We start from the raw sequence: 23,799 nt of genomic DNA, 5'->3' as shown, positions 1-23,799 counted from the left end.
GCATAATATGTGGTGAAGTGTACTCTTACCACTAGAGGATACTGTTGACTTTAACTACAGAACTATGAATTAGCTTGGCAAATGCTTTTTTTAAATTAATAATAACAACGCCTTAAAAAAAAAAAAAAAGAAAAAAAGAAAAAAAAGAAAAGAAAAGAAAAAGAATAATAATGTAGCTACTTGCTATTGTGTACACAGCAGAGATCAAATAAATTGCCCATCGAGAAGTTAGACCCCATGATTTGTTAAAATATATTTTTGTTAATACTGTAGCCTATATGATTCAAACTTGCTCATTAGAAAGTTTGGTAAATAGCCTACCCTTTATTTAAAATAAAATGTATGGATAAAGCGCTTATGGGATCGCAACACTGCATGTGTAATAAAGGCGTCAATTAGGCAACAACGTGTAAAATAATTTACTTTTTTTCTGAGACACACCGGGGTATTTGATCACACATAAAAGGTCAGTGAGAGTTGCTTGGAAATATCTGTAGATTCTTTTGGACATGCGCAGATCACAGATGCCATATTGGAACGGGGGCAGTAGCAACTGAAAGACGTCGCTTGCGTTGCACTACTCGGACTCGCGAACGAGGAGAGGAAACGAACAGGAGCCCGAGAGAAGGAGAGGTGACAAAAACTTGGACAGGTAAGACAGGTGATGGCCCCACGAGTCCCCCGCGTCTTTTCTTTGGTTACATTCTGTTCTTTTTAATCTTACGACGAAATAAACACGGGTTGAGTTGGTTTTCTCCTCCTCCGCTTAAAACCCTGAAGTGCTCCCGAGGCTGTTTCTGTAGAAACGCGAAAATAGTCATGAACGTTTTTTTCCAGAGCTCAACTTGGCCAAAGTGTCTCACGCAGCGCAACGAGCAGATATCAGTGGACATTGGAATAGATTACACAGGACGAGGTTTCGTTTCATTCTGTTTAAGTCTCTTCTTGTTGATTTGTGAGTGTTATTATTTGATTTCATAATTTTCAAACATAGTCAACATATTTTGGAAGAAAAATGTTTTAATCAAAAGCGAAAATGTAAGAAATGAAAAAAAATACTTGTGATTTAGTTTATGTTTTTGGCGAAGTGGCGAAGATAGCAAGTCTGAAATCGCCATTTTTCTACTTTTATCTTTCGTTTCTAAATTACTTCTGTGGTATTTGTGTTGGTGCGGAAAATACCCCACACTGCTAAAATGTCAATGCACTTTCAACATGGCGGGTAATGGTGTTCGTATAGGAAAAAACTGCGCCTTAAAATCTTTGAACGAGGAAAAAATACAATGATAGCAGCTACCGCGATCAATTCTGTTTCGTTTGGTGCAAATATACTATGTTTATTGAATTAAATCCATTGTGTGAATTTGGCGGCTTGGTGGGAGTTTTTTTCCGCTGCAGTTTTGAGTGTGCAAAGTACATGAGCTGTGTGCCAGTCAGCCTGCTGTTCAGCTGCCTACACCCCCTCCCTCTGCCTCATCTTCCTCGTGTGCACTTAAACGTTTCCTCTTTCACTTTTATCACGAAACCCTCTCGATTGCATTTTTTTCATTTTATTTTATCTTCACTCTTTAAGTGAATCTACGTATAACTACAAATACAATGAATGGTTTCAGGTTTTTCTGTCTTTGCGCAACGTAAACTGTGCACGTACTTGTTTACATCCCACAATTAAATTACCAAATTTTCTTGCAAAAATGTTTCTAAATAGACAGATCATTGGTTATTTGGATCGCATCTGATCCCTTATCCTGTCACTCCTCTCTGTAAATCATGGTTTTGCAGAAGTCTATTATTCTCATGGAATCCTCCTACAGACCTGAATTGACACTATAATGATCTCAAACAATAAAAGCCCAAAAGGCTCTGTGAATCAGTCATACTGATCGGTTTTCTATGCCGACCAGAAAGGTTGGAAAAGAGGAAGCACAATGGAGAACTTCTTATGGAAAAACAATAGTTACTCTGAAATAAGAACGAGTATGATATACATGAGAAATCCTGCTTCTCTTGAGCTGTTGCTGAATAACCCAAAGGTCAGTTGTTATCATTTGCATTTTTGATAGGGCTGTGTGAAAAGTTCTTTTGAATGTTTTCTACAATTACAGGATATAAAACAAAAAGTGGTATGAGGATCTTCTGAATCGTGTCAGTCTTCTACTGTGTATGGCTCACATGGATTCTGAGGTCTGCTTACTTATATGTTAAAACTGGATTTGATATTATTAATAAGAAACAATTGAAGACTAATTGTTCTGACAGTGTGTTGAACTAGAAGATTGAACTGTGAGAGAGGAGGGCCAAACAGAGTAATGCAATAAAAGCCAAGACCATGCAGTGGTAGTTAATCTCCTAAATCCCCCATTAAATCTTTGGCAGGATGAGTTTAGAAAAAGGCAGGACAACACGTGGATGCACTGCGCTCCCTTTGGGGGCTAATCAATAAAAGCCTCTACTCAACGAGGACCATGGGGGCACAAATGGCCCGTATTTTAGATTAACCTTCCAAGAGTATAATCCCTAGTGTCCAATCTGGATCGCTTCTGTCATTCCCTGTGGGCTACTGATCTAGCCTAAACCAATAGTAGAAGTAATGTATATTGTTCATTTTAAGTTGTTTTAAATAGAAGTGATGTCTGGAGATCACTGTTTTGTATTCAGTGTTTTCTTTGTAATTTTACAATTAAATTAATTATTATAATTAAATGTGTGATGTTATTTATTTAGCTATTTATTCTGATCAGTTCTCCAGTTAAGAGTATATTCCTAGTATTATCTGCAGTTATGTGCTTTCACAATAAAGAGAAAGCACACCTAAATCAGTACTCATTGTCGTTAATTCAGTTAAGTAGTCTATTACAATATTAAAAATATCATGATGAACTATAAGGGTGTATTTGATTGATGTATGGCCAGTGAACATGTGACTAAAGCATGATTTAAGTGCATATTCTGGATTTACAAGAGATAAAGCATGTGACCTTTCTATGTTTGCAAAGCAAGCAAACAAATGGGGAATTTTTTTTTTTGTCAGTTATGTTGTTAGACAGTGGCATATTTCCTTATAAGAACAAAAGAGATTAACTCCAGGAAGTTAACTTTGTTGTGAATGAAATCAATAACATAAATGAAACAATCATAATATGGCGTGATAGAGTGTATGTTTATGATACTTACTGTATGAGTAAGGGAAGTTAGATTTGATAGATACTTTTTATTGTAGCATGGGGGAGTTTTCACAATTACTGAGAGTGGTATTGAAAACCATAGGACTTTTTGTAAGAAAAAAAAACTGAAACGCTGTGAGAGGGGAGAAGGGCAACGTGCAGCGTCATGTGAGCTAAATTAGCTCAGCTTGTTGTTTACGCAATGGATGTATGCTGTAGCCACAGAGGGACAGCAGGGGGGGTGTGAGGGGGCGGGGTGGCACATACAGGCAGCACACTGGGAGACTGTCACAGTTTGGAGCCTCACAAGTCTGTATTGTAAATATCCACAGCACAAGCACTGTGTCTTTAGGTTTGGGGTGTTTCCACTAGACTACTCCCATTGTGATTTCTCTTACCGCTACTTTTTCCGTAATCTGAATTTTCTAAAATTAATATTATGAAACAAAAAACATTGGACTGAAATATATTTGTAATTGCAAGAACTGGGGTTCCTATCATTGTTTTTTTCAAGGGTGTGAAAGATATTCTATTATGAGATATGGACCAACACAACAAATGTGATAATAAACTAGCCTTGATAGTTAATGCATCCTCCACATGGATATCAGATCTATAACAATAACCTTAAACAAAAATAAAATACAAATTGACATCAAACAACCAGATCAGACTGTAATGTCAGGCTTTCTACCATCTTATTTCTCCTTTCCCTGCCAACAGTGATATACAAAGGTTTTATGCTTGGTCTCTGAGTTTATGTTGGTATGCATAAAGACTGACATTCATTACAATATAAAATAGTGCATTTTTAACTTTTATAGATGAAAATGTGCCAGGGATTTCATCTAACATCTTCTTTTTCGATCTGATCTTTTCTCCAGTTGTCTTGTGGGAGTTAAGAGATGAACTAATCCAGACTTGAAGAACACGGAGTCAGAGGATCTGCTCTTCACATAAAAATGCAGTCTCTCACCCAAGAGCAAAACCCAGCCTTCACTGTGGTCAAGTCTCACAGTCCAACCAATGGCAAAGAAGAGGAAGTGAACACAGGTGTGTCGGCCATTGTTGCATATATCAAACTGTGGCTATAACATCAAAAATTCCATGATTTATAATGATGAGATACATTATTTTATAGTGGAAATGTATGTACAGAGCTGTCTTAGGGGCAGGCTGCTGTTTAACCTAAAGTTTGTGTTGTGTTATACCGTTTTAGAGCCTTAATTGCCGTAGAAATATGTTTCCACTCAAATTGACATTTTTATGTTTACGCATTGTTTTTAGTTATTCCTTCAAAAGTGAGTTGGTTAAGTACATATTTTTTTTCTCATATTATACAACCATATATGCATAGAAAGTCATAGTCATAGTTTTGTTTTAAAATAAAAACTCACATTTATGGCAGACAAATGTTGATTTGTTTACATAAAATATATTGCAGTGTCGAAAAACAACACGTATTTATATAAGAGTGCATTTGTTATTTTAGGGAATTATACTTATTTTTGGTGACTGTGAAAGATGATTGACATGAGATTGTAATTGTAGATACAGATTCCATCGAGGAGGAGGCTGAATTTAACTGGGAGGAGTACATCGAGGAGAAGGGTGGGAGTGCAGCCCCCCACACCAACTTCAAACATGTAAGAGAGACTACCACTACACTTCCACTGCACCTTTAAACAATCTCCATGGCTCCAGACAATATGCAAAATCCTTTAATGACATATTGAAAAGAGTCAGACTTTGGTAGGGCTGAGATAATGTTGTGACAAGGGCTCTGATTGGCTCTGCTTCCTTATGACACAAGTTGTCTAACAAACCTTGCCAGTTTTAGCTTCAACACGCTTATTGTTATTACTGATGCATGAATGAAAACAATTTTCTGTTTGATATTATTCATTATTTGATATTATTGTCTGTAAGTCTGGAATTAGAAAGGAGACAAAAGAAAACATATATAATGCAACATACTAATATCTAAAATAAAACAGAATATAATTTATATAGAACATTGGAAATAGTGTTACATACATTTCAACCTATATTTTAGGAATTAAAATCTGTTTATAAAAGAATAAAAGTGATTTATATACAATGGCTATTTGAAAATGACAAATATAAATTAATCTAAAACACTACTTCTTCACCATTTAATAATTTTATATGGCATTCGATAAAAAAAATAAAAAATGTTACAGAGCATAGCCTCCATTACCTTGTTACATCAGAGGGCAGGAGCAGATGGGAGAGGGCACTGATGATGCAAGACTTTATCCACCTCTGCTTCCTGTGTGACCCATGGAGCCTCTCTCTGCTCCCAAGTCTAAATATGTGTAGGACTTTAATTCAAGATTTAAACAAGTGTGTCAGTATTTCAGCTCCTTACATCAGTCTGGAGTGATGAATGTAATGAGGTTAAAAGATATGTTTTATGAAAGCCCCAATGTCAGACGAACTCATTGTGCAATGCTTTGAGCAACTGCGGCCTCTCGGGAAGCCAAATTGCTTTGTTAGTAAGTGGATTGAGTCACTGGCAAACGGACCATGAATTCCCCAGAAAATGTGATTCAGTAAAGTGCAGCCCTCTCTCTCACTGGACAAATTGAAGCAGTGATTCCTTTTTGGCCCAGTACACGCAGAGGCTGAGGCTAACCCTAACTGTTGCACCGCCTCTTACATAAGCAGCCCAGAGTAATACAGCACGTTTGCATTGTTGTAGCAGGAAATCACAGGGCCATTTGCTTTGTATTTATTTCTAAGATGTTGGCCCTTTCAATGCAGTTGTGTGCGTGCATGTTGAATGTGAACATCCTGTTGGTCTCTGAAGTGACCTATATGGCTGCCTGTGGCTATGGTGGGAATGCACTATCCATTTCAAATAGAACCATAGTTCATTTATCCTCCAGCATTCCACATAGCCCCATGGTTTAAAACTAATATAAACCTAACTAGGCAAGAGAAACAAGATTTTAAGATTTGCCTTTCTACATCTTCAGGTGGAGATTAGTCTACAGAGCAGCTTCCAGCCAGGAATGAAGTTGGAAGTGGCCAATAAGAGTGCCCCAGACACATACTGGGTAGCGACTATCATTACCACATGTGGCCAGCTGCTGCTCCTACGTTACAGTGGCTATGGAGAGGACCGAAAGGCAGACTTCTGGTGTGATCTTATGACTGCGGAGCTACACCCAGTGGGCTGGTGTGCTCAGAACAACAAGACCCTTATACCCCCGGAAGGTAAGCCTGGATCTGGCCAGGCAACTGTTTCCTGAAAGATTAAATAATACTAGAAAATTAAAAAATATATATATATAATTAATGCTAGGCCTCAACTCACTTCAGCAATAATTATACAGATTGCTCTTATGTTATTTCTTTGATCATTTGGATTTCATTTTATTTGGGAGTAAAAAGAAATTAACCTACAGTATGTACTTCATTGTCCTCTTAAATACTGCTTTAGTTATATTATCTAAATATGATGTATAGTATTGTAAGTTTCCCTGCCTGATGATTTGTGATAAAGGTAACACACACAAAACTTTTCAAAGAATGCTTTCCAGAAATTTGTGGAAGGACTGGTTTGAAACCTGGATGTAAATGATCAAGTCTTTTCTGTGGTAGCCAGGGCTAAAACCAGGTAAATGAGGCCTACAAGGAAATAGGATCTTATTCTGACTTTATCTTATATGTTAAACATTTAAAATCTTGATTCAGTCATTGTGAAACCAGACAGTACCATGGTGGGTACTAATAATCTCTATATACTGTGCAGCGCAGCCTGGCAGTTATCTAGTATCTATAGTTTTAATTTTTTAATCTGTTTTTCATCCTTTTTTTTATATATAAATAAATAAATATGTGTGTCTGTGTGTATGTGTGTCTATATACATACACACACACTCACACAGATAGATACTGCTTTAAGGTGATTCATCTACATGATGGCTTTTCAAAGCATTTATTTTTCTTGACACTTCTTCACTGATGGATGTATAGTGTGTGTCTTGGTTGTTGTGGAGATGACCTGGATCTTTTTCCCTGCGACTTGGTTGTCCTTGTGCTCACATATCCTCCTCAATCATTGATGGTATTTTCAACCACTTTCTTGTTTGAGATTCAGTAAGTAAATCTCTTGTATAATAGTCATGTAATTTGCACATAGATGAGATGAAATAAAACAAAATAATAATGTCATAAAATAATAATAATATCAGTTAGCTATATATTATGAATTTAAGTGTAGTGTGAGGTAATATGATATTTGAGGACCAACTGACAAACATGGATTCAATTGTTTTACCAGCTTTTTTGTTATTAAGGGAAAGTATTAAATTAAAACAGGAACATTTTGATCATATTAAATGTACTTATTACAGGTTTTAACATGTTGAGTGTCACGTTTTAACTGCATCAGTTTCTCATTTTAATGTGCACATATTAATCATGTGTCCAATGCAATGACAAGGGGCAAGTCACTTTAAGCAGGTCTGAGCAATGTGTATGATCTGCAGCTATGTGCAGTGGAAGAGCCAAGCGTGGATCAGTTTGCTTAAGGTTAATGACAGGATAGACTGCACGACACTCATACTCTGCAGACTTGTAGGCATAGGCCTCCTGTAATAAACTCCAAGGCTGCTGTTTAGATGTACCACTGCACCTGTAGACCAGAATGCATATCCAGAGCATGTCTGTTTGTGTGTATCCAGAAGCACAGGTACACCCTTACAGGCTTTGGGCTGTTGTGGCAGGTCTGTGTCACCCAATGGTTGGTGCCACTGATCATAAAGGGTGATCAGTGAACACACATCTGTGCTGGTGCTGCATACAGTAACTAGCCACATTTTTCTCAATTTGGAACACACTTGTGTGCCTGGTCACTCTGATCTCACCATGTCCCATAGTGCCTCCTGTTTCCTAAGAGTGCACATGCCTTCATCCACATCAAAATGTTTGTTCAGACATGGCATCTGTCAGATAGGATAGGATCATAAGAGGCTGAACTGAACTGCACTGAAAAGAACTCATTTAGCCATGTCTTTTCTCCTGTAACACCCCAAGGCTATTCGTGGGCACCATGGCTGGTTTGCTCCTTGGCGAGCTGTGTTCAGGTGTGTTGGGAGCACCCACTCCATAAAGTGCCCCTACGCTATACCCTCCACACAACAGAGAGCTGAACATATGTGGAACCCAAATTTCTTCAACCCACATATCAGAAAGATGCTGCTTTTATTCTAAAGCAGAGAAAAATATGTACTGTGTCCAGGCACACAGGTGTGCTCCTGCCAAACACTGCAAAGCGGCATAAACACAGTTGTGCACACGGACAAACCTTTCAATTTTATAGGTTGGTTAGGTGCACATCGACATGCCACAACAGCCCAGCCCATTAAACATAAGCAAAAACAAAAGCGCATGGGCTTGGCTGACCTTCCTCTGCTCATTACTGCAGATTATATCAATCACGATATACTGACTTGCTCCTATGTAGTGCATTGAATGTGAGACTAATATATTCACTTTAAAATGACAAACTTTTCACCTTAAAACAAGAAACTTTCTTGTAATAACAACAAATAACAATAAAAATATTGAATGCATGTTTTTGAACTTATGGTTGTTTACATACAGCTGGCACTGTTGCATAGTTCATGATGTTGTTGATGTTCAGATTATTATTATTTATTTATTTAATGTGTATTTTTTATTCATATAACATTTACCTGAGAAAAGGTAAGCGTCTTGACAATGACTCACAAATTAGCAGCTCTGCTTATGGCTATAAATTATATCATGTCAATATAATAGGCCTTCATCTTGCTTCCTCATCCTCCCTTCTTCACCTCTAAACAGGAAGTGACCTCACAGTTGTGACCATGTGTCGCCACATGCTGCATGTGACTCAATGAGACACTCTCACTGAGCTGCACTCCTAAGATAACTCCTGTGCACAGAGAAACGTAATGATCTGATAAAAACACCTTCTGTAGTGTGAGATAAGCAAACGGCAAAAGTCACACATCATGAAGTTAACAGCAGAAAATTATGACTGTAGTATTCTTATTTTTCTCTATGATTAGAAAAGTATAAAGAAGATCCCCCAACGAAGAACACTTGGACTTTTCCGTTTATTATTGTTATTATTATTATTATTATTATTATTATTTAGAAGATTGGGAGTAAGGAACAAAATTTTAATTCTTGTTTCATATGAAATTTTATTGAATTGAACTAGTATCCACAACTGACAAGAAACCTTTCAGATATTAATGGCTGGCAGTGCATTTTTCTTTTCTTTTTTTTTCTTTTTCATATTTGATTGGTTTATTTATTACTAATAATTGTTTTGTAAAGCGTAGTTCATTCAACATTTTAGAGCTAAAATGAAAAATGTATTTATTGTGCATTGTTCGTTTTAAAAAGAAACTGGTGATCTATTTCCAAAGAAGTCTTTTTACAAGTACAGGCCTCACATATTTCCTGCAGTGGAGAGCAGTGGAATCTGATGACTCACAAAAACAAATAGGGCTAAATCTCTCATCGAACTTGCACAGTCACTGTTGCCTCCCACAGCCCTTCTGAGCTCCTTCACTACCATGGCCCTCCTGCTAAGTGATGTATTCAGTAAGCCTGTGTGCTCTTAATAACAGCCCCAGTATTTAAAGTGTCTGCATCACATTTAATCTATCTATGTCATCTGATCAACACTAAGCATTGTTCAAATATCAAACTAAGCTGTAGAAAAGCAGTAAGATGCAGTCAGTATGACTAATTGAAAACTTAAAAATAGCAAATATCTCTTTGCACTTGCCAATATAATATAATGTGGACAGTGTGTCCCCATACACATTATTTCAGCGCATTTCTTCAGTGCTTCTCCATGAAAAAATATAAAATGTATTATTTGTAGATGCATTTTTTGAATGCTCTGTCTTTTTTTTATCATCAGGACAACGAATCTTAAACCAACTCAAAGTGAGTCAGGACATGGGTGCACACAGATTTAACTGAGCTCTTTACAACTAAAGCAATTATGACAATGTAAACATCTTAATAACAGCTCACGTCACCGTAGGAAAGGGTTACTGTATGTAGAATGTTTTTGTTCATTTTTCTGCATGTTTATGCAAAAAAAAAAATTCCCCCCTACTTGAAATTTTTTTAAATTTACTTTTTCTGGTGGAGTGTCCACCACTCGCTTGTCTCAGTGAAAATGTTATTGTTTTGCCTGGAATGTTACACAGTATGGGATTAATTTATAGTGCACCTTTAATATGGCTGGTCTCAGTTGTACAAAGTGTCCTTTAACATTTAGCTCTCTCTGACTCATATTATGTGCTGGGTCCCAAAAGTAAGTTTTACTCCTGATCACAAGTTTCGTCATGTGGTGTAGGTGCTGCTGGCTGCACAGATCCTGACAGAGCTCATTTGCATAATGAATTCACCACACTGCTTCCTGTCGAAGTCTGCTGCAAATGACGCTGCTTTGTGTCTGATACATGTCAAGTGTTTGTGAAGGATAGCCTTAATAGATGTCATCTAGGCTGTGGCTATATGACCTGTGAGCATGTGACATTATTACCAATGCTGTTTTGAGAATTAAAATATGATTGTTTTACTTTATCCTGTTGTTATATTAGCAAATATTACAAATACTGTATTGCATGCAAAAATTTGGTTCAAAAAGCCTAATCACTTGGACAAGTACAAATCTATACATTATGAAGTTCCTGGGGATCTTAGATTGCTTAGGGGTCTGTGGTCGAAGCAGGGATGGGGGTGTTGCTGCCCGAAAATTGGTCTCCAAGGTTAATTAAGCACTTATTGCTATGTGAAAGTCAAGCCTTTCAGGCCTGTGTCATCTCCCAGCAAGTGAATAAAGAAAAGCCCCAGCATAATACACCTGTGAAGAAAGTTCGGAGAAAACAGCAGAACAAAGAGGAGGAGTTGGAAGGTCAATGTTTTGGCTTCAGCCCTGAACCACTTCATGACTAATTTGAGTAGGATCTGTAAAAATAGTTCATCTATTTCTGCTGGAGTCTGTGAACTGTGTCTTTTCGCAATCGTCCAGCTAAAGCAGCAAGAAAAAATAGACTCACAGGAAATCACTATTATTAACATGCTTTTAAAAAGAGTATGTCTTACGGGAAGACTTTGCATGGCCCAGTGTTGGTAATTAAATTTATTTGCCTGAAAAGCCCAGCTGCTTATAGATCCTTCAGGACTTTTGGAGTATCTCCATGGAAGGATTTGATATCTTATCAATATGTGCAGTACTTAAACTATGGGCTTAGCTCAGGGTGTTCACTGACTGTGACTATTCATACAAACATTTTCCACTCTGCTCATTATAGCCTTCATTACTAGTTAGTATGTTTGTACATAGTAGGCCTGTCACAATAATTACTATATGGACTTATCGTTCAGTATACTGTATGTTAGATGGAACAATAATGGTGCCAATATTTATTGTGGATACCTTTTTTTTTTTTTTTTTTTTTTTTCTTTCTTTGTACTTTTAGTTATTTTTCTGTTCTACGATTAGATTTTAGCTGTAGAGGGTTGAATAAATAACTTGTATGACTCATCATAGACACTATGTACTACTATGAACTATGTAAGTGTTTCATTCTCCTATTTATTTATTTATTTGTTTATTGCAGTCCATTTTTACATTGCTTTTTGGGATAATTCTTATGAATTTGTTTCAATATTGTCGTTCATTGTCTATATTTACTTCAGCAATATATATCGGACTTCAAAGTGTGGTACGTGATATGCCTAGTAAATATTTTGATTATGGCGATGGCAAGCACAGCTGTTTTTCAAGAAACTAAATGATACAAAATTATTGAATAATCACAATAGATTTCAGGCTTGTATCTTGCTTTGTTTCCCTGGTATTTTTATCTGTCATATAGTAATTGAATAAGATGAATCGAGTTTCACCTGCTACAGCAGCCATTATATTGTCGTTTACTTTCACTCTGCTTTCATCCTACTCATCTTTCCTGCATGGAACATTTATTTCCATGTTATATATAGTCAAATGTGACTATGGCTGTGTGCCAATGACTCCAACAAGTGTCTGGGTGTGTTTGTGTGTAAGTTTGTGTTATTTGTATGTGAGGGGTTTTTTGGTATAATTTGCTGACTTGCAGAGAAAACATGCAGTGAAGGCCACTCAGCACATTTGCCTCAGAATAGACTAGAGCTGAGTATTTTCTGAAAAGGAGGAAAGATAACAAGGAGAGGGTATTAAACTGGATTGTATGTTGTCTCTTTGTGGCTATTTTATCAGCACTGAAAAATGGTGAATGGGGAAAGTAATATAGAATATTTATTTTCGTAATTTGATTTTGTCCTTTTTGTGTTTCTTCATTGTTTCAGTTAAATGACTTCTTACCTACTCTAACTCTTTTAGATCTAACTCTTAGCCTCCCAATGGTAAAAATACAATATGCATTTATATCAATCTGTTAGTAAGATCCAAGCAGCGCAAGTATACCATTCAAGCGCTGCATGAAGGGGAAGGAGTTAAATTAAAGGAAGAATGTAAGAATAATGAGTCTTATGAATCTCATGCTTGTCTTCACTCTTACTTACAAAGTCAGTCAATATGTTAAAAGACTATTCTTTTGCTTATTTATTGTGCTCTCTCTATTTTCAGCTATTAAAGAGAAGTACAGTGACTGGACTGAGTTTCTCGTTCAGGATCTCACAGGCTCAAGGACGGCACCAGCCAACCTGCTGGAAGGGGTCAGTATCCAAATTCAAACTATGTGTATATTTTTATATCGATCCAATAAGGGCTACCACATTTTTATTTTTAGTCATTTATTTTTCCGTAAATCTATATTTTATTCAAATAACTGAATTATTTTTTCCTGCAGCCTCTCAGGGGGAAAAACACAGTGGACTTGATTGTAGAGGGATCAGTGTTAGAAGTTCAGGACACTTATGACCCTTTCCTCTACTGGCCTGCACGAGTCATCAAGAACATTGGGGGGCGGCTTTGTTTACGTTATGCTGGTTTAACTGAAGACCACCTGACCAGAGACATCTGGCTCTTTTACCTGAATGTGCGGTTGCGACCCCTGGGATGGGCCCAAGAAAACTGCCTCACAGTAGAGCCTCCAACAGGTGACTTATTTTGGTCAATGTTTAGCTTCAATGGTTGTTCCATCAAAAGTCAGTCATTCTTAAGAAGATCCACTTATTTGTTTCATTGACAGAGCTCAGATGTCTGCATAGCCTCTCAGATTGGCAAGAGGCTTTAGAAGAAGCTCAACTTGAGGGACAGAAGAACCCACTGCCCTTAGAAGTGTTTAAGGTTAGCTGCCACAAATCTTTTATTTATATATATATATACACACAAAATAAAACTTTTATTTTTTTTCACACTGCATTTATTCTGAACATCCTTGAGCATCTTAAATGCAGATTGTGGAGCAGCATAACATAAAGAAAACAAAATTGTCTAGTGGAAACTGAAGCCTTAATTTAAAACAACACTGATATAAGCCTAATATATGTTAACAATAATAGGGTAAAGACCACAGTTAGGTAACATTTTGTTGAGTCTCAGTTATATTGTCAATCTGTGTTGGGAGTAACACGTTACAAAAGTAACAAATTACTGTAATACAGTGCTTTTTGCATTAATGTAAGGCATTACAGAAAAAAAAATTGGTAATATTTTACTCAGTACAACGTGCGTTACAATGCTTTTTTAACCTGGATTTAAGTGGTGGTTTTTTTGTTTTTCTTCATGCAATTTCAGTAAAATCACCAGCGGTGAAACATCCTCACAGATCAGAACAGATACATAACGTCATTGTGAATCACGTCAAATGTATTATTAAAGGCCACCACACACTACATGAGTTGAGACTTTTGTCTTCGTGTGTGATTTTGAAGCTCGTGTGTGTGGTGTCAGTGCCTCTGAGCTGCTCTCTTAGATAGTAACCACCAAACATCAGCAATGCTGCAGCCAATAAAATAAAGCGTCAGGGGCAGATGCAGTGACGGACACAGATGCACAACATACATACTCAGGAAATGGTGAAAAATAATTATTACTCACCCTTTGTAAAGCTGTAAATATAAACTGCAGCATCTTATCCACATTATCCTTAAAATTTGTCCTCCGCAAATAATGATACCCAATCCAAAAAACAGTGCTAGAAATCCAGTGAGGCATTCTTTAAAAGTAAAGAGACGTGAGTAGATCCTTACGTGTGTTTGTTTACATCCACACAGCCTGTGGATCACGAATAGGACAAAATCTGACCTTTCCTGAAATTCAGAACTTGTATTAGACACAGGGTATTATTAGAAAAACATTATTATTTTGTTTTGGAAAATTACTTAAAAGGGCTTCTTTATCATCACTGAAAAAAAAAGATGGTATAGCATCAACATAGTGCATAAAAGTAGGCTGCCTTGCTTTAAGTATGTCTATGATATTGGAGCCCATTTATTTAAGTCTTGACTTTATTGTGTCAGGACCATGTAGACCTGCCCAAGCACACCTTTAAGGTTGGAATGAAGCTAGAGATGGTTCCTTGGTGGGATCAGATGCAGATTTGCCCTGTTTCTGTCACGAAGGTGAGTCTGACTCTAAAACGTCTCCATAACCAAGAGACTTTTTATATACATTTGCCTATAGTGTTAATAGTGTTAGCGTTTTACTTTTGTGACATAGTTTAAAAATAAGTTAGTGTCCCTTGTATTTATTGCAGGTCTACAATGAGTACTACTTCCAAGTGACAGTGGATGATTTTTCAGCGGATGCCAAACCCTGGTCAGTGGTGTGTCACGTGAACTCACCAGGCATCTTGCCCGTCCAGTGGTGTCTGAAGAACAGGACAGGCCTAGAGCGGCCTCGAGGCTTTGAGGGGCAGGACTTTGATTGGGCCGACTATCTGAAAAAGAGTGGTACTGAGGCTGCTCCAGACGCATGCTTCCCTGATGTAAGACTTTATTTCATTTCATTGTGTTTCACAGTGTTCAAAGATAACTCACAGAAACAGTGAAACAAAAACAAACAGAAATAAAAGAATGTTTTAAAATGTAGCCCCAAACTCTAACCTTATTGGCCCATATTACGCCATTTTCTGATATATGTTATAATGCCGTTTCCTCATCAAAAACATACCTGGAGTTTTGTGTCATTCACACGTATTTAACACACAAACCCTTCTTCTGTCAAACAGAAAACGCTGTTGTCATGTGGTAAGACAGGAAGTTCTACACTGTTTTTTTTTTAACTTGATACATTTAGTGATGTAAAAATTCACTGTAAATATTCAATTGCTTATAAAATTTAGGTCTGGCTCTATTGGATTTTAAATTGGGTTTATTTAGGCTACATTTACTGCTATTGTGTCTCTTTACAGTCATGGACAGTAGGTCAGCCTAAGTAACAAGCGCTTATCCTTTAGCTGTTAGCCTAAATGTGTGTGTAATTAATTACTATTCATTCACACCTCTATTCACGGAGCATTTACATCTTCATGCAGGTCCCGAAATGTGCATACAGCCACTATTGTCGCTTTACAGTAACACTAGACCAATGTAAGAGAAAACAGGCTGTTATGTGTGGTAGCTTACAGCAGCTAAGCGCTAACCAATGAGAAAGAATTAAGAGTAGCTTCACATTTGGAACACTCACCGCTCATACAGGCACCTCTCATCACAAGCCTTCACAAATAAGATTCCTTTTAATCCTGATTCAAAACAGTCATCCATAAAAAGAATATAATCTAGTATGTTGACAGCAGCCCCATGTGTGTCCTCTGCGTATAGTGAAACAAGCAGTAGTTTTGTTTCTGGCCTAAACTGAGTTGAAGTTCACTTTTATTTATAGTCAGAATCTTAGATCAGACACAAGAGCATTTAAAGTCAGCGCATCAGTGCTGCCTCAGAGTGAATGGTGAGAACACACTGGTGTAAACAAGAGCACCTGGGGGTGCATTCAGGTACAATATGCTGTCACAGACAGACAAATTACTCCTCTAATAAATACTGATGCAGCATCACATATTAGGACATTTATTTGTCTGTTATATTTGTAATATAACTTTTATAATAGTCTAACCTTTATAATAAGGTATAACATGCACACATAGACTATTGGCCTGTATCAGCTAAATTTAGGCTAATAGCCGATATGTCTCCAAGTGCCCATGTCAACCAATAATATTGGCTGACCGTTATATTGGTCGATATATCAGTCTATCGATCCTTACTCCATACACCTTCACTAGAATCACTGAAATAACTTTAGCCTTAGAATTACCAATCTCTACTGAACAAAAGCTAAAAGGTAGCTGTTAACGTGAAAGCTACCACTACATGTCATCACAAAGTGGACCAGAGCATTTTGAGCTTTGGAGATATATACACACATATAGACATATATAAAGGATTACTCAAACAAAACACAAGTTGGGTATGTTTTTGAGAAGGTGACAACCTTCATGGCTAAAAGTCAATTTTGTGTAATAAAGGACCTTTAATCAGTGTGTGAATGTTTAGTGTGTGAATTATTTATGTGTTGAAAGTCTAATGTGAGTTTACACTTCAAACAGGCACATTTTACACAAAATTTACATGTTTAAGGAGATTCTTGTTTACATGTTAAATGTGTGTGCCCAGACATGGCAGACAAGGGGCTTTGCCAAGGACATGTGGCTGGAGGCAGTGAACCCCGCGCAGCCGTCGGACGTGTGCGTTGCCCAGATCACACAAGTGACTGGCCGCCTGCTGTGGCTCCGACTGGAAGGTAGCCACATCCTAATGCTAATGTGTGTGGTAACATGTGCAAAAGTGAGACCACCCCTGCTGTTACTCAGGTTTGAAGTAAAAGCTAGCATTAGCCATTAACGTGGCATCCCTTTTCTCCCTGCCTCAGGTGTTGCCAAGCCTTTATCAGAGTGCATTGTGGACAGTGAGTCTATGGACATCTTTCCTGTCGGCTGGTGTGAGGCCAACGCTTATCCTCTCACACCTCCACTCAAACCTGTCTGTACGTACACACACATTCATTGAGCACTTCTTAAATCATTGTAAATTGTTGACAGCTTACTATTACCTCGGCTTTTCCTGCAGCTTCCAAACAGAAAAAGATAGCAGTGGTCCAACCAGAAAAACAGTAAGAATTTCCATTTTATTTGTATTGATATAGCCTTGTTATTTTTTATGTAACTGCACTGCACGTGTTTGCAAATTATGGCCATAAGATCAAAGAACCCTTGTTGGTCTTACAATGTGCAAATTGCAGTGTTGCAACAGAAAAGTACAAGAACAACAGCAGTAGAAAAACAAGTATCACTGTCAAAATCAGTAATTTCATAAAACAGTTGGTACTGTAACCTTCTTTACAATTACGTTTTTTTGTAACACAGGTTAGTTCAGTCTCAGTCAGAAGAGGTTCCTCCTGTCAACTGCCAGCCTGTTGCTATGGATCAAGGTAACTATTTGTATAATCGCTCTAAACAATTCTATATTTTAACCAAAACTTTTAAGATAAATTGCCATTCTGTAAGCTTTTCGTTCAGTATGCATTATGTATACTTGCATTGCACATTAACTCTACATTACTTGCATTCTAGATTTTCCCTGTTTCAATTTGCAACTGCGTTATGTAGTTACCATAATTTTACCATTACCCCCTTTGTTCCATTGCTCCATTTGTCTCTGGATCACACCGCCCGTCTTTTGTCTTGACTGCATGAGAAAAAGTGCATAAGATAATGTACAGCAAGTCCCTGGATACAAAGAAAAGAGAGATGTGCTTTGTTTCCTTCAAACCCATGCCCTCTTTTTTCAAGTTTTCATTTTAAATACCTCCCACTCTATGGTGAATATTCATGACTTTAGTTAATTGCTATTCACCCTGTGCTTGGCGGCTCCAGGTGCTGGCACTAGTGAGGGGCAGCAGACAGGCCAAAGAGTTGATGTTACACATCTGACCAGCCTTTATATTAACCTTATTGACCCACTGTATTAATTAATGTGTATGTAAAATGGTTGCTGTATTATTATATTAAAATAAAACAATTCTATTTATCCAAACAGGAGCACAATTAATATATGACAGCCATGCAAACAACTGGCCACTTTTCACTATATATACTATAACTATAGCTCCTTCACTGTCATTGTGAAGGACCTAAAGTTGAAAGCCATAACACATAATTACATTTTTGCAGGTGCAGCAAATGGAAGATACTGCTGCTCAAAGATATTTGTAAACCATCGATGTTTCTCAGGACCGTACCTCAACAAAGGCAGGATTGCCGAATTGCCACAGGCAGTGGGGCCTGGTAAATGCGCTCTTGTTCTTAAAGAGGTGAGCCTATGTAACGATTACACCTGTTTCACATCCCATGGTGTTAAGAATGACATGCACATTTTAAAGGAAGAGGGCCAGAGAGGGTGAGATGTTGTCTTGTTAGCCACCTGCAGTTTCACAGCAGTCTTTTCATCCTAATGTGAGAAGCTGTCAGTCAATTGTGTTTACATACAACCACTGCGCTTCAGCTCCAATGCTTAGCTAAACAACCATTTAATTTCTCTTGGGACTTGTGTGTTTATTGTGTGGACATACACTTAAGCACCAGTGGAAAGGTGTGGTGTGAATCTATACTAGGTCTGTCATGATAACAAATTTTGAAACACAATATATCTCTGAAGTGAAGTGTTGTGATTAACAATCATATTGAAACTATTTTTATGCCACTAACACAATAACAATAAAGCAGGATAATCCCAGTAAACAATTTTTAAATATACTATATCATTAAAAAACATGAACTGCAACAAATAAATAATAGAATGAACCAGGAGTTAGGTATAGAAGTAATTTATTCTGGTTTCTACAGCTCAAATTGTACTTTTTACATAAAATTTGCAAAACTCTCAGCATTATACACAATAGATATTGAGTATATAAATATATTGTTCGGGATTTCATATATTGAACGATAAGACAATATAGTAATTATCGTGACAGGCCTAATCTATCCCTGATTTTGCTGTGATCTTGTATTATGCTTAAGTGCAGTCATGTCAGAGATGTATATTATATAATGTGTGTGGTGTGGTTTGCCTTCAGCTGCTTACTATGCTGATCAATGCTGCCTACAAGCCTGGGCGAGTCCTGAAGGAGCTGCAGGAGATGGAGAGTCACAGCTGGGACTGTCAGGAGGAGACCCTCAAAGCCAAGTGAGTAGCTCAGTACACCAAGATTCTGTAAAGCTAATCTTTGTGTACTGTTTTGTCATATAATTGTCTAAAATGTTACCAACACCCAAAAGTTCTTTGTTTTTTGTTTGTTGTGTTTTACTATACAACTTTTCTGGTAGAGGGTTTGTCACTCCATAGAGATACTATTGTAATACCAGTAGTATCTGTCTCCATGGATACATGCAGGGGCAGCAACCAGGCCAAGTTACAGGTCAGATCTGAGCTAAGTAATTAGTAAGTTAAGTTTCCATAGACAAGCATCTATCAGCCCCCTACCAGAAAAAGTTAGTTAGTGCACCTTTTAAATGCATCTAAAAGATGGAATAAATCACATTGTTTAATGTTTAATTCATAAGACACACAATTTCCATGTATTGTAAATTTCTGTATAGTCTGGATTACAACATCATCAAACATCAAACTGGCTAAACTAAACCAGGCCTTTGGTACACTTTTCTTTATCTAAATGAATATTACTCTCTATTTTCTGATTTATTCAAACATTTATCTTTCACTGTCAAGCAGATTGCATATAGTTATCATTTTTATTGTTCTCATAAGTATAGGGTCATAATGCCACATCCTTCCCACACTGTCTTTTCAGATACAAAGGAAAAACATATCGCTCCACTATCGGTATTGTCCGGATTGCAGACCAAATTCCAGACTTTTGTCGAAAAGTGTGTCTGAAGCTCCAGTGTTGTCCAAACCTCTTCAGCCCGTTGCTTGTTACTGACAAGTGCCCAGAGAACTGCTCACTACAGACTAAAACCAAATTCAGTGAGTGTATATGTAATTAAATGCATCTTTTCCAAAGCCACAGTTATGAAGAAACCCAAATGAAAGCATGCACAACCCTAGTGTATAATTGTCTTAAGTGTTGTTTTGGGTGTAAGATTTTCAACAGCTGCTGTGCATCCTTAGCTTACTACTATGGAAAGAAAAGGAAACTGTCCAAGCCTGTGGGAGGAGAGGACACTGAGGGCGATCAGGCCAAACCAGCCCGACGGAGGAAGAAGAGGAAAGCCATCTTTGTGCAGAAGAAACGCCGCTCCTCTACTGTGGACTACACATATGCAGGCTCACCACAGGTTAGGACACTTTCTTTTTAACACTAACTACAGGTGTCATTTTGTGATTCACTTAACTAAATATGAGATATTTTGACAGCACAAATAAAGTAATACCAGTGCCCTTTTTATTAGTGATTAATGGCATGATAATTGTGCTTCCTGCTACATACTACATTTACATGATTTCATCAATAAATTGTGAATGCATTACAGTTCAAATCAATACAAAATGGTGACTGTCATTGGTAATGTAGTAGTAGTAATGTGGTAGGCCTATAAAAACAAAATTTCACTTGACTTTTAGAACTACTGTATTTTTCGGACTATAAATCACACTATTTTTCATGGTTTGGGTGGTCATGCAACTTATGCTCTGGTGCGAATTATTTGCACACTGATAGTCGCGAGAGGGCGCTCTAGGCTTGCGTGCCAGTATCTGCTACTACCGCACATGTCTCCTGCAGAAAGAGCCACACCATTACTTCTGTACTTCTGAAAATTTAAAATGTAAGTGACTTAAGTGACAACCAAAACCATCCTGTCGGGATTCAGAAAGGCCAGAATAATTCTAACTGGAACTGATGCTGAGGTTTGACAACAGCTAAGCAGATGAGGAAGAGGTGTTCCATTTACCACCAGAGGATGAATGGATTTAGTGATTTGGAGTGAGATCGAGAGTTTGGTAAACTTGTTATATTGTTTATGCTATAGTTAATTGAATAACTGTTGAAATGTATTCACAGCCTGTTGTTCTCTGTTCTATTGTTATTACTATAACTTGCTTTTCAAGATGAAATGTGGGTTCCTGGTCTCTGATTTTATACAATTTATATTAATAATATAAATATTAAAAAAAAAAAAAAAAAAAAAAAGTGCGACTGCCGGTGCAATTTAAATTCCGAAAAATTTGGTAGTGGTATATGGATGCGAGGTGGTTTGGTAATAAACTTTTATTTTTTGCTTGCTTTTAAAAGACCTGTTCAACAAAAATCACTAAAGAACGCAACGTGTTACTGTGTATAGCTGAAATGTGTCTCTTGGGAATATGTTTCTGCGTGTCTTAATGACTGTGTTGTGATCATAACAACAGATTACAGGAAACGCTGTGTTAAACAGAAATGTCATGCCTCTGGGGTCCAGTTGTGACTTTTGTTTGTGGAAACATATTTCATCAGCAGTGTATATACAAACTAGATTTTACATTTATTACATTATATTTTTCATTTTATTCATTGTTAACAGCAATATTAACCTAAGACTATAATAGAAACCAGTCCATTGCGATCCTGCTCAAAACTATACTAGTCTGATTTTCTTTTAAATAATTGCAAGTACAGAGCTATATGTGGGGATAGGGGGTAGGTGAAAAGAAGAATTTTCTGAGAACTCAAGTCTCAACAGCTGGGCTATGCAGGATTCCTGTATGAATCAATCAAAATAGAGCCAATGATGAGGGCAGACCATTGTAATATAGTTCAAATCTCGTATCTCATATCTCAGTAAATTTTACACATTACCTCCTCCTTAACAATACATAATCCGATGTTTGTAATCCAGGACAGTGACGAGGGAGATGAAGACGAAGACTTCACTTTACATTCAGGCAGTGAAGGCACCAGCTCTGAGCCTCGCGATGACTCGTCTATTGCTGAGGTGAGCAGCAGTCGTCCACGTCGGGCTGTAACTCTACGTAAAGCCACAAACTCAGGACACAGCAGCCATGAGTCCACAGACCGAGAGCTGAGGAGGTCCACCCGCTCCCTGTCTGCATACAACCAGAAAGACAACAAGTACCAGCCCCCTAAAGAACAGGACGTACAGGTCAGTCAAGTGTATCATGTTAGCCAGGTCCATTACAACAGGCATAAAGATAAGTTTGGCAAATAAAGTCTAAATAAATAAGTACATTGTGTGTTGAGCTTGTACTGTCTAGAATTAGAAATTAACATCTTAAGGAAAAAAAGTTTCAGCTATTTTATTTCTCTCTCTCTCTCTCTCTCTCTCTCTCTCTCTCTCTCTCTCTCTCTCTCTCCATATATATATACTTTTTTTTTTTCTGGTTCAGTATTTCAGGTTCAGTATGTATTGTAGGACTGGGCAAAACTGAAGACAGATCCAGGAATTTCATATTTTTGATAACATGCTTGTTTTTTTATTGGAGCACAGTTCAGAAGAAGCTGGTCATACTATGTTAGCCAGAATGTTGTGAAATGGTGTATGTACTGCACTGAATTGAAACTTGCCTGAATATGATTTATTTAGTGTGAAAAACTCAAAGACCACATCTTTCCAAAGTCATACGATGCACTGTATGTCGTGTGCTTGTAGATGGAGGAAGGTGAAAATCAGCTGGTTCTTGACAGAAACCCTTTGGATTGGACTGTGGATGAAGTGGTTCAGTTCATTAACTCCACAGACTGCGCATCTTTGGCCAATATCTTTAAGGAGCAGGTACGCAAAGACCAGCATATCAAAATGACAAAATAAACGTTAGTTTAAAAAAAAAAATAAAAACTAACCTCAATGTATAATGTCTTTCTAGGATATTGATGGTCAGGCCCTTCTACTACTGACGCTGCCCACTGTTCAGGAGTGCATGGATTTGAAGCTTGGTCCTGCCATCAAATTGTGTCACCACATAGAGCGTGTTAAAGTTGCCTTTTACAAACAGTTTGCTAATTAACAGAGCCTTGCACAAAATGTTAATACTGAATGAATTACCTAGTACTTCCTGTTTGGGTGAAAAATACTATATATATATCCGGAATTTTGCTGAAATTCAGGTGGATAAATGTGACAAAAAATTGTGTGATTTATTTTTTTTCTGCTGAAGCTGAAGGAGAAGTCTGTGAAATGTATGTTAAAGAAAACTACAACTTTGTGACCTGTATTGAGAAGCAGATGATCCATTTCTGTTTTCTTTGTTTAAGAAGTGTTGACTTACATTGGTTCCTTTTGTGTGATGTAATTGGTCCTGGAAATTAGAATTTATTTATCAAACCAAAACATAATATATTTGGATTATTTATTCTTGTCCTAATTTATGAAAAAGTACAATATTCACCCCATTTAAATCAAGGCAGACCTTTAAATTAACTATTAAGTTATTAATTCAACTGCTTCTTTGTATATTATATCTTAGATCTCAGAAGACTTTAAAAACCAAGGTCAGGAAATGGCACTTTGTGCTCTGTCGTGTTGTAACCACAGGAATCCATATTGTAAGCTATTTTTGTGTCCATCTATGCAAATGTGTGGAGATATTTTTGATAAGAAAAAAAATAAATTTATAGCCATTTGTA

At 37.2% G+C, this 23,799-nt stretch overlaps 1 protein-coding gene across 2 annotated transcripts; it reads left to right on the top strand.

Annotated features, from left to right (window-relative positions):
• The first annotated feature begins 498 nt into the window (after positions 1–498).
• Positions 499–23,799, top strand: sfmbt2 (Scm like with four mbt domains 2). Of its 2 annotated transcripts, none has more exons than XM_020926351.2 (20): positions 499–652; positions 4,049–4,217; positions 4,716–4,810; positions 6,167–6,407; positions 12,841–12,929; positions 13,064–13,313; positions 13,406–13,503; positions 14,679–14,780; positions 14,915–15,145; positions 16,833–16,959; positions 17,089–17,202; positions 17,286–17,328; positions 17,582–17,646; positions 18,389–18,528; positions 19,294–19,403; positions 20,029–20,204; positions 20,349–20,515; positions 22,055–22,318; positions 22,826–22,948; positions 23,040–23,799. In XM_020926351.2, exons 2-20 carry the CDS (start codon positions 4,127–4,129, stop codon positions 23,178–23,180), a joined length of 2,667 nt encoding a protein of 888 aa, XP_020782010.1. In that variant the 5' UTR covers positions 499–652; positions 4,049–4,126; the 3' UTR covers positions 23,181–23,799. The 2 variants fall into 2 exon arrangements, with proteins under 2 accessions (XP_020782010.1, XP_055009219.1); XM_055153244.1 differs by lacking the exon at positions 499–652 and adding an exon at positions 753–955.

Source organism: Boleophthalmus pectinirostris, unplaced genomic scaffold (genome assembly GCF_026225935.1).
Source record: "Boleophthalmus pectinirostris isolate CB_2022bp ecotype Guang Dong unplaced genomic scaffold, ASM2622593v1 HiC_scaffold_18, whole genome shotgun sequence".
Classification (NCBI taxonomy): Eukaryota; Metazoa; Chordata; class Actinopteri; order Gobiiformes; family Gobiidae; genus Boleophthalmus; species Boleophthalmus pectinirostris.
This window is presented reverse-complemented; position numbering and strand designations above follow the sequence as displayed.

What these genes read in the sequence shown, in the direction of transcription:
- sfmbt2 (XM_020926351.2), top strand. Translation starts at nt 4,127, where the DNA reads ATGCAGTCTCTCACCCAAGAGCAAAACCCAGCCTTCACTGTGGTCAAG. An exon ending in ACCTCCACTCAAACCTGTCT is followed by an intron (nt 17,203 to 17,285) that starts GTACGTACACAC and finishes CTTTTCCTGCAG; the next exon opens with CTTCCAAACAGAAAAAGATA. An exon ending in CCAATATCTTTAAGGAGCAG is followed by an intron (nt 22,949 to 23,039) that starts GTACGCAAAGAC and finishes ATGTCTTTCTAG; the next exon opens with GATATTGATGGTCAGGCCCT.